We start from the raw sequence: 14,365 nt of genomic DNA, 5'->3' as shown, positions 1-14,365 counted from the left end.
TTGTTGATAAGATTGCAATGGGAAATCTCTCCTCCCACTCTGCAATTTTTGTTAAAGACAAAATTTATGTATGTGTGTATGCATGTATGTATTTGTCAAACATGGATAGTAGTTTATTTTATTTATTTGTTTGTTTTGTCAAGTACATATTGGAGGTATGTAAAGTTATAATAACAGTGTTTCCCAACCTTGACAACTTGAAAATATCTGGACTTCAACTCCCAGAATTCCCCAGCCAGCAAATGCTGGCTGGGGAATTCTGGGAGTTGAAGTCCAGATATCTTCAAGTTGCCAAGGTTGGGAAACACTGATAATAATATTCATATACAGATGATACCAGTAGCAAGAAAAAAATTAAGAAGAAACATTAGATACAATAATATTCATATACAGGGTGCTAGTAAAAAAATATAAACATAAGAAAGTGTGTATAAACATAAGTAAAAAGTAACAATAAAAGAGGATAGTAGGACAGGGACGGTAGGAACAGTGATGCACTTATGCGCCCCCTTACAGATCTCTTTGAAACGGGGAGAGGTCGACTGTAGACAGTCTAAGATTAAAGCTTTGGGGATTTGGGCGAGAAATCAGAGTCAGATAGTGCATTCCAGGCATTAAAAAGTCTTGCCTGCTGCCAAGCCTGAATATGATGTTTAAAAAATAGTGTTAAAATGCATATTTGCATCTATTCTCGGTTGGGGGGGGGGATCTGCTTGCAAAGAGGGCTAGATGTAGCGTTTATCTTATGCCGCAAAATGAAATTTTCTGATGGCCTCGGAAGTTGGGTTTTACTTTAAAAAAAAATCTACAGAAAGCCCCACAATTGCTAAATATATTACCCCATCGCGTGCGAAAAAACCTTTTAAAAGCATCTGGTGTAGGAAAGCGGGAATATTCGTTTTTTTGCTAATTATATTAATTTGAATGGGACTCCTGTTTACATAATCTTATATACTGTAACTGCGCGAGCATCCAGCGGAAGGCACTTAAAATAGACAGCTACATATTATGCGCCATCAGCAGGGGAAGGACCCCTGAATTCACAATGCGCCGGAAGTTTAAGGTCTCAGCGGCAGGCGAGTTATACTAAGCTTTAAAGCGTAATAGAAAATTTGAAAACTTCTAGGGATTGATACAATTGAACGTGAGTTCCGGGGTTCTGTTTATCTTTATTTTTCTCTCCTATGTGGTTTTCCCCAGGCAGTTTAATACCCAGGAACACAGAGAAGATCGCTCTGCCGAACGCAGGCTGTTCCCGCTTAGATATTAAACCATTTCAATTTGATCCTTTTTGTTAGAACTACCATATCAATATTGCAGAAATCCGAACGACCGGCAGGTGGCAGCAAAGAAAGTTTCCTGTATCCACCTAAATCTCTGGATTCTTGCAACTCAGACATGTTAACTTTGCTTTTTTGAGCTGTGATGGAAGAGAATATGTAGATACAGAAAATGTATCAGTTCTTTAAATGAACTAGCTGGCAACTTTTTGCTTATTTTACTTTTTTCACTATGGTTTCCCCAAAACAAAGTTAATAACTGGATTATTAAAATAACATATGTTTTGTTCCCAACAGCTGTATTATAATGGATTCTTTGAGGGTACCTGTCATTGATGTCCAGGATGACAATTTCAAGGAGCTCTGGCCATCCATGCTTTTGGCTATCAAAACTTCTAACTTTATTGCTGTTGACACAGTGAGTAAAATTATTCTTTATTGGTTTTAACTTTGGAACAAGAGAAAAAGAAAATTGCAATCAGACTGCTGAGTGTAAAGTTAAAATTTATCCCTACATTTTATGTAGTTGCATCTTCTACTGAAGACTGAAAGTGTTATCTTTATCCATAGGAACTTAGTGGGCTTGGAACAAGGAAGAGTTTGCTGAATCAGTAAGTACTGTACTACCACTCTTTCTGCTGAAGTAGCATGGTCAAGGTGATACCTAGTTCTGAACGATCAATTTCTTAACATTGGGCCAAATATTTTATTCACAATACTAACCCGATATACTTCTGTCAGATTTTTAGGTAGAAGCATTTAGTAGCTATAGGATGGAATTAATGATTTGGTTAACCCTTCTAAAAATAGACTATGTTAGCTTTAGGCATCATTACATGGGTCTAATACTCTTGGAATTGGGGAGGATCTTTGTCTTGTTTAAAGTTAGGGGATGTATTCAGGTTAATGACACGATTCTGTCATTTGATCAGAAATCATACCGAGTATTGGTAGCTGCTTTATAATGATCAGATTATTGGTCCATCTAGCCTATGTAGACAATACTAATGATATTTTCAGGGATTTTCATGTACTCTGTAGATTAAATTATCTGTCTTTGCTTCTTATTCAGTTGCCTAATATTTCTCACAGGTGCATTGAAGAACGATATAAAGCGGTTTGCAATGCTGCTAAAACACGATCTGTTTTGTCTCTTGGAGTTGCTTGTTTTAAACACCTTCCTGACAAGGTATGATGCTCATTTTGTGTATAGCCCTCTGTTGATATTTCTGTGAGGACAAGATAATCCTGCCTCTGATGGAGAATAAATATTGGAAGCAAACCTTAGAAATTTAAATATGATGCTTCACATTACTAGCATCAGTTTATAAAACCTTTGAATTTTTGGGATACTATTGTATTCACATAAAAAAGAGTACCCAAATTTAAGACATTTATAAAAAAAAAATAGTAGACAGAAACATCTAACAAATATCTTATTCGGTGTTCAGCTGTCTCAGTTAAGATTGCTTACTGTAGCTGAAATCAGTGCTGGAGATTCTCTCTGTACAATAAATTTGTACATGTCATGTAAATGTATACGAATATATATTTGAGACAGATCATACTCCCAAATATAATAATAATTATGGTTCTCCATTTCATTGGGTTGACTTTTATTTTGCAGACAGAGAACACATATCTTTCCCAGATCTACAACTTGACCTTGCTGTGTATGGATGATTATATAATTGAACCACAGTCAGTGCAATTCTTGGTGCAACATGGCTTTGACTTCAACAACCAGTATTCTCATGGCATTCCCTACAATAGGGGGAATGATAAGGTACAAGGATTCCTTAATTTAAGGAATGTTGATGAAAGATTTTTGATGAAAAGATATCATGTGATAATGAGATGCATCTATACTTGCATCTATTATCTTCAGCTATTGCAAGGAAAGTTACCAATAGTGGCATTTTTCTTTGAGATTGGGGACCTTACTGATAAGGCATATTTAGAGGATGCAGTTGTGTGTTCATTGGGTTAGATGGTAACTAACAAATGGTAAGCATTGCTTATGCAATACTTCTAGATTATATTTTCTTTTGATAATAGGGCTAGAAGAGATCACTTATGGCATCCCATTTGTCTATCCAAATCTAAAGGACTGTCAGAAGAGGACTTTTCATAGTGGGATGCCTAAACAACATTGTTTCCATTTTATTTACTCACAGGGAAATGAAAATCGGAGTCAGACAATTCGTAATCTTTTCATGGAAATAATTCGAGCAAGAAAACCTATCATTCTTCACAATGGCCTAATTGATTTAGTTTTCCTCTACCAGTGCTTCTATGCCCACTTACCTGACAATCTGGGCACTTTCACCGCTGATCTTTCAGAAATGTTCCCAGCTGGCATCTATGACACGAAATATGCCTCAGAATTCGAGGCACGTTTTGTAGCTTCTTATCTAGAGTATGCCTATAAGAAATGGTATGTATCATTTAACAAATAAATGCTGTAAACATCCTGACAGGTGTTGCATTGCTCCTCTGCTTTTTTGGTTTTCGTATAAAAAGCTTCCAATATCCATATGACCCAGTAGTCTGAAGTTTGAAAAGATAATTATTCTTATACTGATTGATCGGTTTTCAAGCAGCTTTAAGATCATTCCATTTATGTATATGTTGGGGGCAGCATTGGGTTGCTCCCGGTTTGGCCCACTTCAGCGAACAGGTAGCAATGGGATTTAGAACCCGCTACTGGTTGGGGGCAAATATTTAAATTGAATTTAGTGCTTTTAACTGTTCTTTTTGTGAAAATATGGGAGGGATTTTTGGTTGACTAACTAGCCATTAATTATGATTACCACTGGCTTAATTACTCTTTTGAAATGAAATTTAAAACTTTTTTTTTTCACTCTCTGCTTTGATGACTCTAACTGATTCCGAATAACCCTAAAATATGGCAGGAATTGTATGTCTATCTGCTTTCTGTGTTCCCCATGTGTCCTAGACAACATGAGAGAAGGAGACAGGAATAATCTTGCTTAGCATGGTAAAATGAAATGGGAATAATAGGCACTTTCTCTTTTGGTTGACTAACTTAAAGACAAGGGTCATCAGGAAAAATGCCAGTAACAATTAGCTGGCTATAGCATTTGTAAAACTACCGGTAGACAAATAATGCAGTTTTGTACTTCTGTATTCTTCTGTACAACAGCCCTTCTGTATTTATTTTCACTTCAATGGCAATTCTGTATTTGTTTTGAGTTGATTCCTCACACACATGCAAATACTATACAGTACCTCTTTTTTTGTCCATTCTCTTAACTTTTTATATGATCGTGTAAAAGAAAAGCTGAAAAATTACCAATTATCCTCATACATTTGCTGCTCTTGAATTTCAGCAAACGAGAAAACTTCAGGTTGAAAGACTCCAAGAAACCATATCTCACCATAGAATTCTGCAGCTATCCTGCCAGCATGAATGCCTATGTTGAATACCGGTTTTGCTCTGTGGCTGATGTCAGCCAGGCTCAAACAGACACTGCTAACAAAATTGTCATCTGCCAGCCATTTTCGGTTAAGTATTATTTATTGGGTCTTTCATCTACATTTTAGGATCTTAAAAATTGTCTATAAAACCAAATTGGAAATAACTATAAGACTATGAGGACAAGCTATCTCAGATAAAAGAAGTCTATCTTGTTAGAATCAGGTGTTATTTTGACCATTAAAATGTTACAAGGAAGAGTTTTCTTTTAATTAATTGGGTTTTTAAAAAAAGAACAAAACTGGAATTTTTGCTTCATTCAGGAAAGAGCTACCTTGGGATCGAAGTGAGGATGTTTAGAATCAGGGATTATTATTATTTATTGGATTTATATGCCTCCCCTCTCCGAGGACTGAGGATTATGCACACTATTGCAGTCTAGGAAAAGTTGAGTGGATTTCAATCATTGCAAAATTGTCAGAATTTTTAAATTTTATCCTAATAGTTCTCCTTCTCCTTCACAGGCTTATGGCTGGTGCCCAAATGGGTTGAAATGTACACAATCTCACAATATTGAGCTAATAATTAATGAGGATGAGAATCAGAGAGAAGAGAAACGGAAGACAAGAAAACAGAAATGGAAACGGCGGAAGAACCTAGCAGAGTCGACAAAAGCAGCTGAACTGAGCAGCCCCATGAATGATGGAAAGTTGGCTTGGGATAAGGAAAAAGGTTCCCCTTCCAAACAGTCTTGCCCTAGTAAGGTGATCGATCCCATTGTAGATAGTGCTGATGCAGAAAGAGTGTCTGGTAATGGGGAGACTTCTATGGATGTGGAACAAGAACTAGTTCCCAACAGTGCAGCTTGTGTCAGTGTTGATGGGAATGCTGCCAGTTCCACAAACAATGAGAGTATCATTTCTTCACCATTCAAAGACTTCCAGCAGGAAAAGGCAATTGAAAGCGAAGGAGCAGAGCCAAAAGCTCAGTTACAGAGTGATTCTCCCGTGACCTCTTTGCCTGTCGCAGATAACATAGCACCATCTAATTGTTCACGAGGGAGTATTCACCGGGCTGGGTTTGATGCCTTCATGACAGGCTACATAATAGCATACATCCAGATGCTCAAGAATGATAAACAGAGCGACTCAAAGGATGGATCTTGGTTACCCCAGTGCTACAACAAATTGTACCTTAGTGGAAAGTCTGTGCCTCTTCAGATTGTGAAAAGTTTGTTTTCTAAATCTTCCAAAGCCCACAACCAAAAGATGAAATTGATATGGGACAGTAGTTAGAAGTAGATACCATACTACTGAGGGTCGCAGATAAAAGCTTTTACTATAAATTGTTTTCTTGAAGCCGCAATACTGAAAGCAGAGCTCCTCCTAGAGAGACATTAATAAGACATGACACAATGTGCAGCAGCCTGAATGGATTTATGGATTTATTTTTAAATGTTTGTAAAATTATGTATTAAATTTTGCCATTGGGGGTTAGAACCTTTACACTGTAGAAGCATTTTTCTCCCAAATGCTTAAGAACCCACTTTATTTTACAAGGCTGGTACATATTCAGAGAAGTGCTTTATACACCGCTCAAAAAATAAAGGGAAGACTTAAACACAATATAACTCCAAGTAAATCAAACCTCTGTGAAATCAAACTGTCCACTTAGGAAGCAACACTGATTGACAATCAATTTCACATGCTGTTGTGCACATTCAACTTTGTACAGAACCAAGTATTCAATGAGAATATTTCATTCATTGAGATCGAGGATTTTTTTGAGCAGTATATTTAATCAAGGGAACTGTGGAAAAGCTTTTTTACATGGGTTACCTTGCACCATCATCTTAAATGTTCATAAGGTCAGGTAGTTGGCTCTATTCCTTGCTGTCTTCAGCAGATGTGAAATCATTACAGCTCTCCATGCTGTCCAGATACCTGCTTTATTAGTCTGCAATTTATAGAATAGCACTTGTTTTTAAGCAAATGCTTAAAACCGCATTAGCTCTTTGCAGATAGGGCAGTTTGAAGAATCTGACCAGAATAGGTTAAAATGTATTACCCACCTTTTTAAATCCTTGTGAATCCTTGGGAACAGTTATTTCAGTTCTTGCTTAACTCATTCTTTATTAAATTTGAAGATTTAAGCCCCAAACTCTGTATCACAAATATTTTCATGTTTTACAAATGGTTTGTAAATTACCATTATAAGGAATCATTTGGCCTTAGACAAATGATGGTAAAATTTTGGCATACTTCTTCTGGGTTCAAGTGCGCATGTGTGAGCCAGAACCCAGAAAAGAGCAATTGGCCAGTGCACATGCACGCTACGAAACCCGAAAGAGCAGCTGGCTGACGCACACATGAGCACCGGCCAATTGCTCTCTTCTGGATTTTGGTGCTCCGGTGTTGTGTACTCATTTCGACACGGTGCCGAAAAGGTTAACCATCACTGCTTTAGACTAATACAGGAGACAAGCTTGTGTTTTACTAACAGTAGAGTGTGGACTAAATTATGCATTGAATTACTATCCACACTTATTTGAAAATTTGCACTGAAAGCTCCCCACCAACACTTATTTGAATCATATTCTTTACTGACAAGAATCAGAGTTTTCTTTTCAATATATCTGAGTTTGTCCAAAAGAATGCATACCTGAAATTTCTAATTAAACTTTCTGAAATTTTGTGGGACTTTTGTTTTGGACAATGAGAATGCAAATGTTGGGTACCAGATATAAATCCATCTATTTTTATAGCAGCCTAAACAGGAGATTGCAGCCGTCTAAATCCACCAGAGAGCTCTGAAGGCTTCAGAAATCTATCTCAAGTTGGCCTACTATAATATATGATTACTGATTTTCTTGTACTAATTTTTCATTAGCGAACGGCTGGTTGTCTCTCCTTTTTCTGGATATCACTCCTTCTAGATTGTCCTAAAATGTGATTTATATTGTACTGCTTGTTTTTAGTTATTTTAAATATTTAAAATGGGATGGCAAAAAGTTAAGAGAAGGAATTAAAGCCAAATTGTTTGATTTTTCCCCCTACAGTTCTATTGCAGTCTTATTTTCCTGATGCAAATTAAGCTACTAAACTATTGAGAAAAAACATTAATGCAGGATGGTTACAAATCAACATCTGGAAGACCATAGGCCCCCAGTCCAATTCTAGTATAATAGTTCAAAGGGATATCTATTATTCTCTGCCAATCATCAATATTTATTGAAATATAATATTAGTGTTTCCCCTGTTAAATGATATTTAGCTTTTTGCATCAAAATTTTTACAGACTGGAGACTTTTTATCTGTTAATTTATTGTTGCCAAGTCTTTTTGCAATACAGACCATCCAAGTTATGAATTCCAATTACACACAAGAAAACCGTAATGAGATCTCTTGGTAGCTAAAATGATTTTTTTATTAGTCTTATCTATTCCAGATACATTGCTTGGATAGCATTATTTGGTAACAACTTTAGTGGGGTCAACAATGTTTAACTTTTAAAAAATTGTTGCCTGGGCAAGCAATTAAGTAGCTAAAGCTTGTCATTAATACCAAGCTAGGGTAAAAAAAGCTCAAGCTAACTGGATAGCTCTAGCCAGATGTTATCAACATGTGGGAATGGATAGCAAATTGATAAAATTTGAAATCAACGTAAAGTGATGCAGTAATAACACACACACTTTATATAAATGTTAATACACATTTTATTCTAGGAAACACTTTAAAAGGAATTGAATAAAACGATAATTTTGTATTCATCTGCATTGCAAACATATTTGATATTTGAAGGATAACTGTTAAATGTGAAATCGAAAGATAAGAAAAAGCAACCAAAACAATCAAGAACTGTTTTTGGTATAAGGAAAATGAAAGCATTTAGATCTTTTCACTTTTTTGTTTCCGTTTAAGGAGGTATAGAAATGGGGTGGTAGGTTAAAAGTGGTGAGTAGGTTTTATTGTACACTGCCCAGAGTCCCTCTATGAAGGAGATGAGCAGTTAAGTGTGATAAATAACTAAAAGAAAAGGAAGAATTTTTTGTTCAGAATACAACCTTGAATTATTTAGTGAGAGTTGACTGGTAATTTTGTCCTTGACAAATGCAATTAACTTGAACATTTCAAAATGGATACATAGATTACTTGGAAAGTATAAATAACCAAATTAATAGAGCATTTGATCTGTATTGTAAAGGAGTTCACAAATGCAAATGCCTCAACAGAACTACTGTCCCATGTTTTGTTACTTGTTTATATGAAAGCATTTAACCTACCAACATGAAATTGGTTTCAGTTATTAGCTTTTTAATATAAGGTAACTGCAGCTTACACACTATGAAATGTGATGTGTCTTGTCTGGAAGCAATTAAATGTTCAAGATAATCTACCACCATCATGAATTGCTGGTGAATACACAATTGGAAATATGAAACAAGGGAAAGCACGATAAGGAATTCTTTCTGGAATGAGACAATTTCTTCTGGAAACAGAAAAAATATTTTTATAACAAAATACTGGAATGTTTGAATATTAAGTCAGAATGAATGTTTCCCATTTTATATTGCTCCTCTGCGTCATCAATTTTGTCTTCTCAATCACATATTTGATTTTCTTCTGACAGTAAACTGGGAATGGTTTGCAAAAACTGATAAAGAAAACTTGCAGATATTGTATTTTAAACTACATTTATCTTTGGTTATATTTTTCCGTTCCAGTGAAGCATACTGTTTATGTAATTCTGAGGGAAATCAGACATGAATCAACACATACAAATCAAGATTTGTTTTCCTTAAACATTCATAAATATTGGAAGTATTAGAAAAATGCTTTTTCAAAAATCCTTTTCCTGGCAGTGTTAAATTATACACATGCTATACATTTTTTCCTAAGCTTTAATGACAACATTTATCTATTTACAGACAGCAAATATTAAGACATAAAATTCCTTCATAAATATGAAAATAGATCTTATAAAGATCTATAAACTTTAAATCAAATATTTGGCTACCTCAAAGGTTACTTTTGCATAGAAATGTAGTGACATGCAGTATAAACAGCAGCATTAAGTGCAAAGAGGAATTATTCAAGTGTCTCGTTAAGATGGCAAAAAATACCAGTGTTCTTGGACAAGATGCAGCAACCAAGAATCCATCGTACACTTTTTTTCCCACTCAGGTATCAATTTGTTACATACATGTATTCACAGTCTTTCATCATGGCCACATGAATATCCTCTAATATTCTTACTAAATGTATTTAATGAATTAAAAATAGACTGAGGTTCTTAGAAGTGTTTTCAGGTGGCTTATCAAAAGCAACAGGCATCTTTGTTAGCAAATCAAACATGCTGAAAAGCAAAACCATCTAGTATTGTGTTTGTACAAATTATGCATTCATTTGGCCACATTCTGTATAGAGTACAGATGATGGCCCATAGCTGCTCTGCAACACTGGCTTTCCACAGGATGTGATAATAACAGTGTTTACATATTGTATAAGAGGACAGGTTACCTTTATGTTTAACCATCCAATAACTCTACTTATTGCTTTCTCAAGCTCCTACGAAGCCAACTTTAATCAAATTGCAGTCTAGAAAGACTTACATTTGCGTCAAGGACCTAGGTTATCATTAACACTTTATTAAGAAGGCAGAGCAACTGCAGTAGGAATCCATCATCCCACTTACAAGAGAAGGTACCACTTCTTAGTGTCTGTAAAAAACCAGGGACATACACAAGGGGGCAGGGGATGTGATCAGAACAAAAGTAATTTGTCACCTCTAGCCTTCACAAGCAGTAAAACTGAGAGACTAAATAGAGTGGAATCTGCACAGCAAGTTACAAACTACTGCGGGCAAAAAAATTGAATACTTTCTGGAAGTGAAATGGCCTCTGAGATACATTGCATGCTTGGTGCTTTCCAGAGCCGAGCATAAGTTACATTCATCAATTATTTTGGTGGAGGAAAATGCTACCAAATTCAAAATCGCACCACCTGTTTAAGTGGTTATATTTTTTAAACCGTTTAAATAAAGCAGCCTGATAATAACTACTGGGATTTTTTATCACTAATCCTGAAAGAGGAAACAACTAAACTGGAATGAGGTTAGCTACTGGAAGAAACTTGAGGCTGTCATGAAAGTCTATAAATAAACATAGCTTGCAAACCTGGTCTGCTCAATATTTGTGACTCTGCTTTTATTGCTTCATATTTTGTGAGGATTTGCCCTTTCTACAGTTTAATTATGAAGAATTGAATATGAGGAAATCTATGCTTACCAGAATTAATTTCAAGTGTAAGATTTAGGAGTGTAATCCTTTTTATATAATCTGTATTCATTCCTATTAGGTTATAAGCATGTAACGCTGCTCTGGGAGTGCAAAGAGACTTTAGTAAATGAGTTGCTATTTCTTCTGTAGCTTCACTTTAAAATTTGCTTGCCATTTGAGAAATTTCAAGCAACCTATCTACAGAATTTATATAAACTGCATACAGAGACAATGTTTCCGTGTGAGTGAAGCAGATAGACCAGTGTTTCCCAACCTTGGCAACTTGAAGATATTTGGACTTCAACTCCCAGAATTCCCCAGCCAGCATTCGCTGGCTGGGGAATTCTGGGAGTTGAAGTCCAAATATCTTCAAGTTGCCAAGGTTGGGAAACACTGAGATAGACTAATTGAAGCCACACATGCAAAGCTGGATTTTAAAAATACATTGAAGAGAGTTCTTCCCTGCCAAACATTTGATGGTGACACATTTGATGCTTCTATAATAAAGGGAATGAAGTTACTGAACAGATGAAAATATCCATGTCATTTTGTTTCATGAACAATTTATTCAGAAACGGAAGTCTACTGTTCCTTCAGTAAAATGGCTGATCCAGCAAATAAAAACTGGACAAGCAATTAATAACTTAACAAGGAATGCCTGAGGTAGGAATATGCTCCGTTTGCAACAGGACTGAAAATTCAGCCATATTCTTCCTGTTCATTTAGAGCAAGAGTGGAGGAAGTATCATGTGCAAAACATTCTATTTTGGAACATTTTGATCAGAGGTACGTTGCTGCCGGAACGCCTAATCACGTGCAGCTTTGCAGCTCTGAAATGTGGGTGCGGGATCGAGTGCAATTATGCTTCCTGCACCTGTGCAGGTAGCAAAATCGCACACGGGGATACCCGTGCAGGTGCATTTGGGCAAGGTTTTTTGCTTCCCCACATGCAGAGAAGCAAAAAATCTTGCCGAAATGTGCCCGCCCACACGCGTCCCTGTGTGTGATTTTGCTACCGGCAGAGGTGCAGGAAGCGTAACTGCGCTTGATCCCACTTTCGCATTCCGGAGCCACGGAACTGCGCATAATTAGGCGTTCCAGCAACAGCCCGCCTTTGATTTTGATCCAAAGTAGAATATTCTAGAAATGAACCAATCAAAAAATGATTTCTTCTAATCATGGACCAAGATATTTTTTTTTTACTATTGTAGAAATGGTTTGGTATGTTGAACTACTAATCCAGAGTAAGTAGGGGGGTTTTTGAAACTGAAATTCCCATGATAGAAAATCTTGTACAAGTTTTTGGGTAACCTGTAGTAATAATGGAGTCAAACTCATCAGCCCTTGTTAATTGCGAGAACATGTTTGTAAGATCTAAATCAACTGTCTCTAACTTTAAGCAACCTCGAAATGCATAAACTTCAATTCCCAGAATATTCCAACAGTGGACATTGTTCAGAATACTGGGATTTAAAATTCATACTTTGAAGGTTGGCCAGGATAAGTAAGACTGGTTTAGGACAATCTGCCCCTCAGGGTACCTGTTATTTTAAATATATTCCAAATAAATATTTATTGCTGCTTGGCATTTGTTCTGTCTGCTAATGAGACAGATTTTGAAGGTTCAGGAGACACTAAATTCTTAAAAACATTTAACAGAACCTAAACAGTATGAATAACACAAATGGAAACACAGAGAGATACCCATAATCCCACTATTTCTATAAACTGTGACCCTGCATAAATCAGGCATTCAACCGCAAACCTCCTTCCTATATTCGCTTCTTCCTGAGGTATGCTGAGAACTCCTTTCACACACCCTTGCGTGCATGCAATCTCTCATAATACATTTTAGAATTTTCAAACGGACTACACTGTTTTGAAGACATTTGACACAGGAAGTTAAAACCAGAGTAGTTAATAGGAGTGTATCATCATCGTCGCCATCCTCCAATGGTTGGCTTTTAAATGTCACATTTCGTCTGTCCACTTACTGATGCTGGTGTGTCTGAAGGCAGGAGAGAAACATTTGAAGGGTCTCTATCCACCACTTCAAGGAAAGTAGAGTCTCCACCTGGCTGCGAGGAAGGATTCGTACTCAGCAACCGTTTGGAAGCTTCCAATTTGGTGGAAGGCATATTCCTTTGAGTCTCATCTTCCACCTCCATTTCTTCAGAGGCAGAACAGCTCATGAACATTTCTGGAAATTGATTTTCTGGGTAGTTTGAATTGCGTACTAAGATATTAGCCCCTGAGCAAGAAGGGTCTTGCAGCACTTGTCCCTCAGGCTTTCCAAATTCTGCCTCTTCAGCTGGACATTTGACAGAATACCCATTTTTGTTTAGAGGCTCCAGTTCATCAGAACAATCCATTTCCTCCTCTTGCAGAAGTGGAGGATGCAGGTCCTGCCTATGTTGTTTAACCTGAAAAGGCGGTATCTCAGATACACCATACTTGCTACTGCACAGAAGCCGCTGGCGGACCTCAGCCCCTAGCTGGGTGGGATCACAGCTACTGACTGTGGAAGAGAGATCTCCAAATGTACTATAACCTTTATGAACAAATTCGGGAGAAACTGGAAGGGATCTGCTCCTCCTCCCGAGAAACAAACAAGAGTCTTGCCAATCATTGGCAGAGGTGTGCTTGAATGGCGGCTGGCTCGTCTTTTGATATCCTCTTGCTTCTGGGGAGTGCAGGTCAAATACAAGAGATATCACAGATTTGCTAGGCAAGTCGAAAAACTTTATTTTCCCCCCTTTCAAGTCTTCCCTGGAATTGAAAGGATTGACTTTTCGACTTGCCCCTTTGCTTGGTGTATAATATGGATCCTGAACATTTATCTTGCAGGAAGGTTTCCGAGAGAAGATGTCGGACTGACTGCGTGATAGCCAGATGTTGCGCCGTGGTCGGGGTGATTTAGGTGGAATTTTGTCGTCCAATGAGCTCAGCCTCTTGATACCTTGTCCCCTCTCTAGGAGTACTAAAAAATAAAATCAGATTTCAAATTTCATCATCAGTGACAAATCTGGACTCATACACACACACACAGGGGAAATAATCAATATAAATGTGATATTCTCATATCCTCCACAACCATACACCCTTAGGAGATTTACAAATTGTCATCATTAGAAATGATTTTTCAATCTATTTTGTATAAGCCATTCTTATAGACAGAGAATGCAATCTATCACATGTTGTTATATTTTGTCTTTATACTCTACGCGTCTTCTATCCCTCAAAGGCATAAAAAGAAATATATAATGTGACAACAAATATATTATTTTCCAATTATTTGTATACCCTAAAAGTCTTCCCAAGAGTGAAAGTTAAAGAGGACACTTCCCTTTTCATTAAAAGACAGTGTTA

General features: G+C 36.8%; 2 protein-coding genes across 2 annotated transcripts in view; one reads left to right on the top strand and one right to left on the bottom strand.

Annotated features, from left to right (window-relative positions):
• Nucleotides 1-1,012: 1,012 nt before the first annotated feature.
• Nucleotides 1,013-6,344, top strand: TOE1 (target of EGR1, exonuclease). The gene is made up of 8 exons (XM_070744998.1): nt 1,013-1,144; nt 1,578-1,698; nt 1,851-1,891; nt 2,373-2,469; nt 2,908-3,066; nt 3,458-3,717; nt 4,634-4,808; nt 5,244-6,344. The coding sequence occupies exons 2-8, from the start codon at nt 1,588-1,590 to the stop codon at nt 6,012-6,014; spliced, it is 1,614 nt and encodes a 537-aa protein (XP_070601099.1). The 5' UTR covers nt 1,013-1,144; nt 1,578-1,587; the 3' UTR covers nt 6,015-6,344.
• A 5,843-nt stretch (nt 6,345-12,187) lies between these two features.
• TESK2 (testis associated actin remodelling kinase 2) overlaps nt 12,188-14,365 on the bottom strand; it is a 72,588-nt gene continuing 70,410 nt past the window's right edge. Inside the window, exon 11 of the mRNA XM_070744997.1 lies at nt 12,188-13,976. Coding sequence (XP_070601098.1) covers nt 12,961-13,976 — 1,016 coding nt within the window. The 3' untranslated portion in view covers nt 12,188-12,960. The remainder of the gene's footprint in view (nt 13,977-14,365) is intronic.

The sequence above is a fragment of the Erythrolamprus reginae genome, chromosome 3, assembly GCF_031021105.1.
Source record: "Erythrolamprus reginae isolate rEryReg1 chromosome 3, rEryReg1.hap1, whole genome shotgun sequence".
Classification (NCBI taxonomy): Eukaryota; Metazoa; Chordata; class Lepidosauria; order Squamata; family Dipsadidae; genus Erythrolamprus; species Erythrolamprus reginae.
This window is presented reverse-complemented; position numbering and strand designations above follow the sequence as displayed.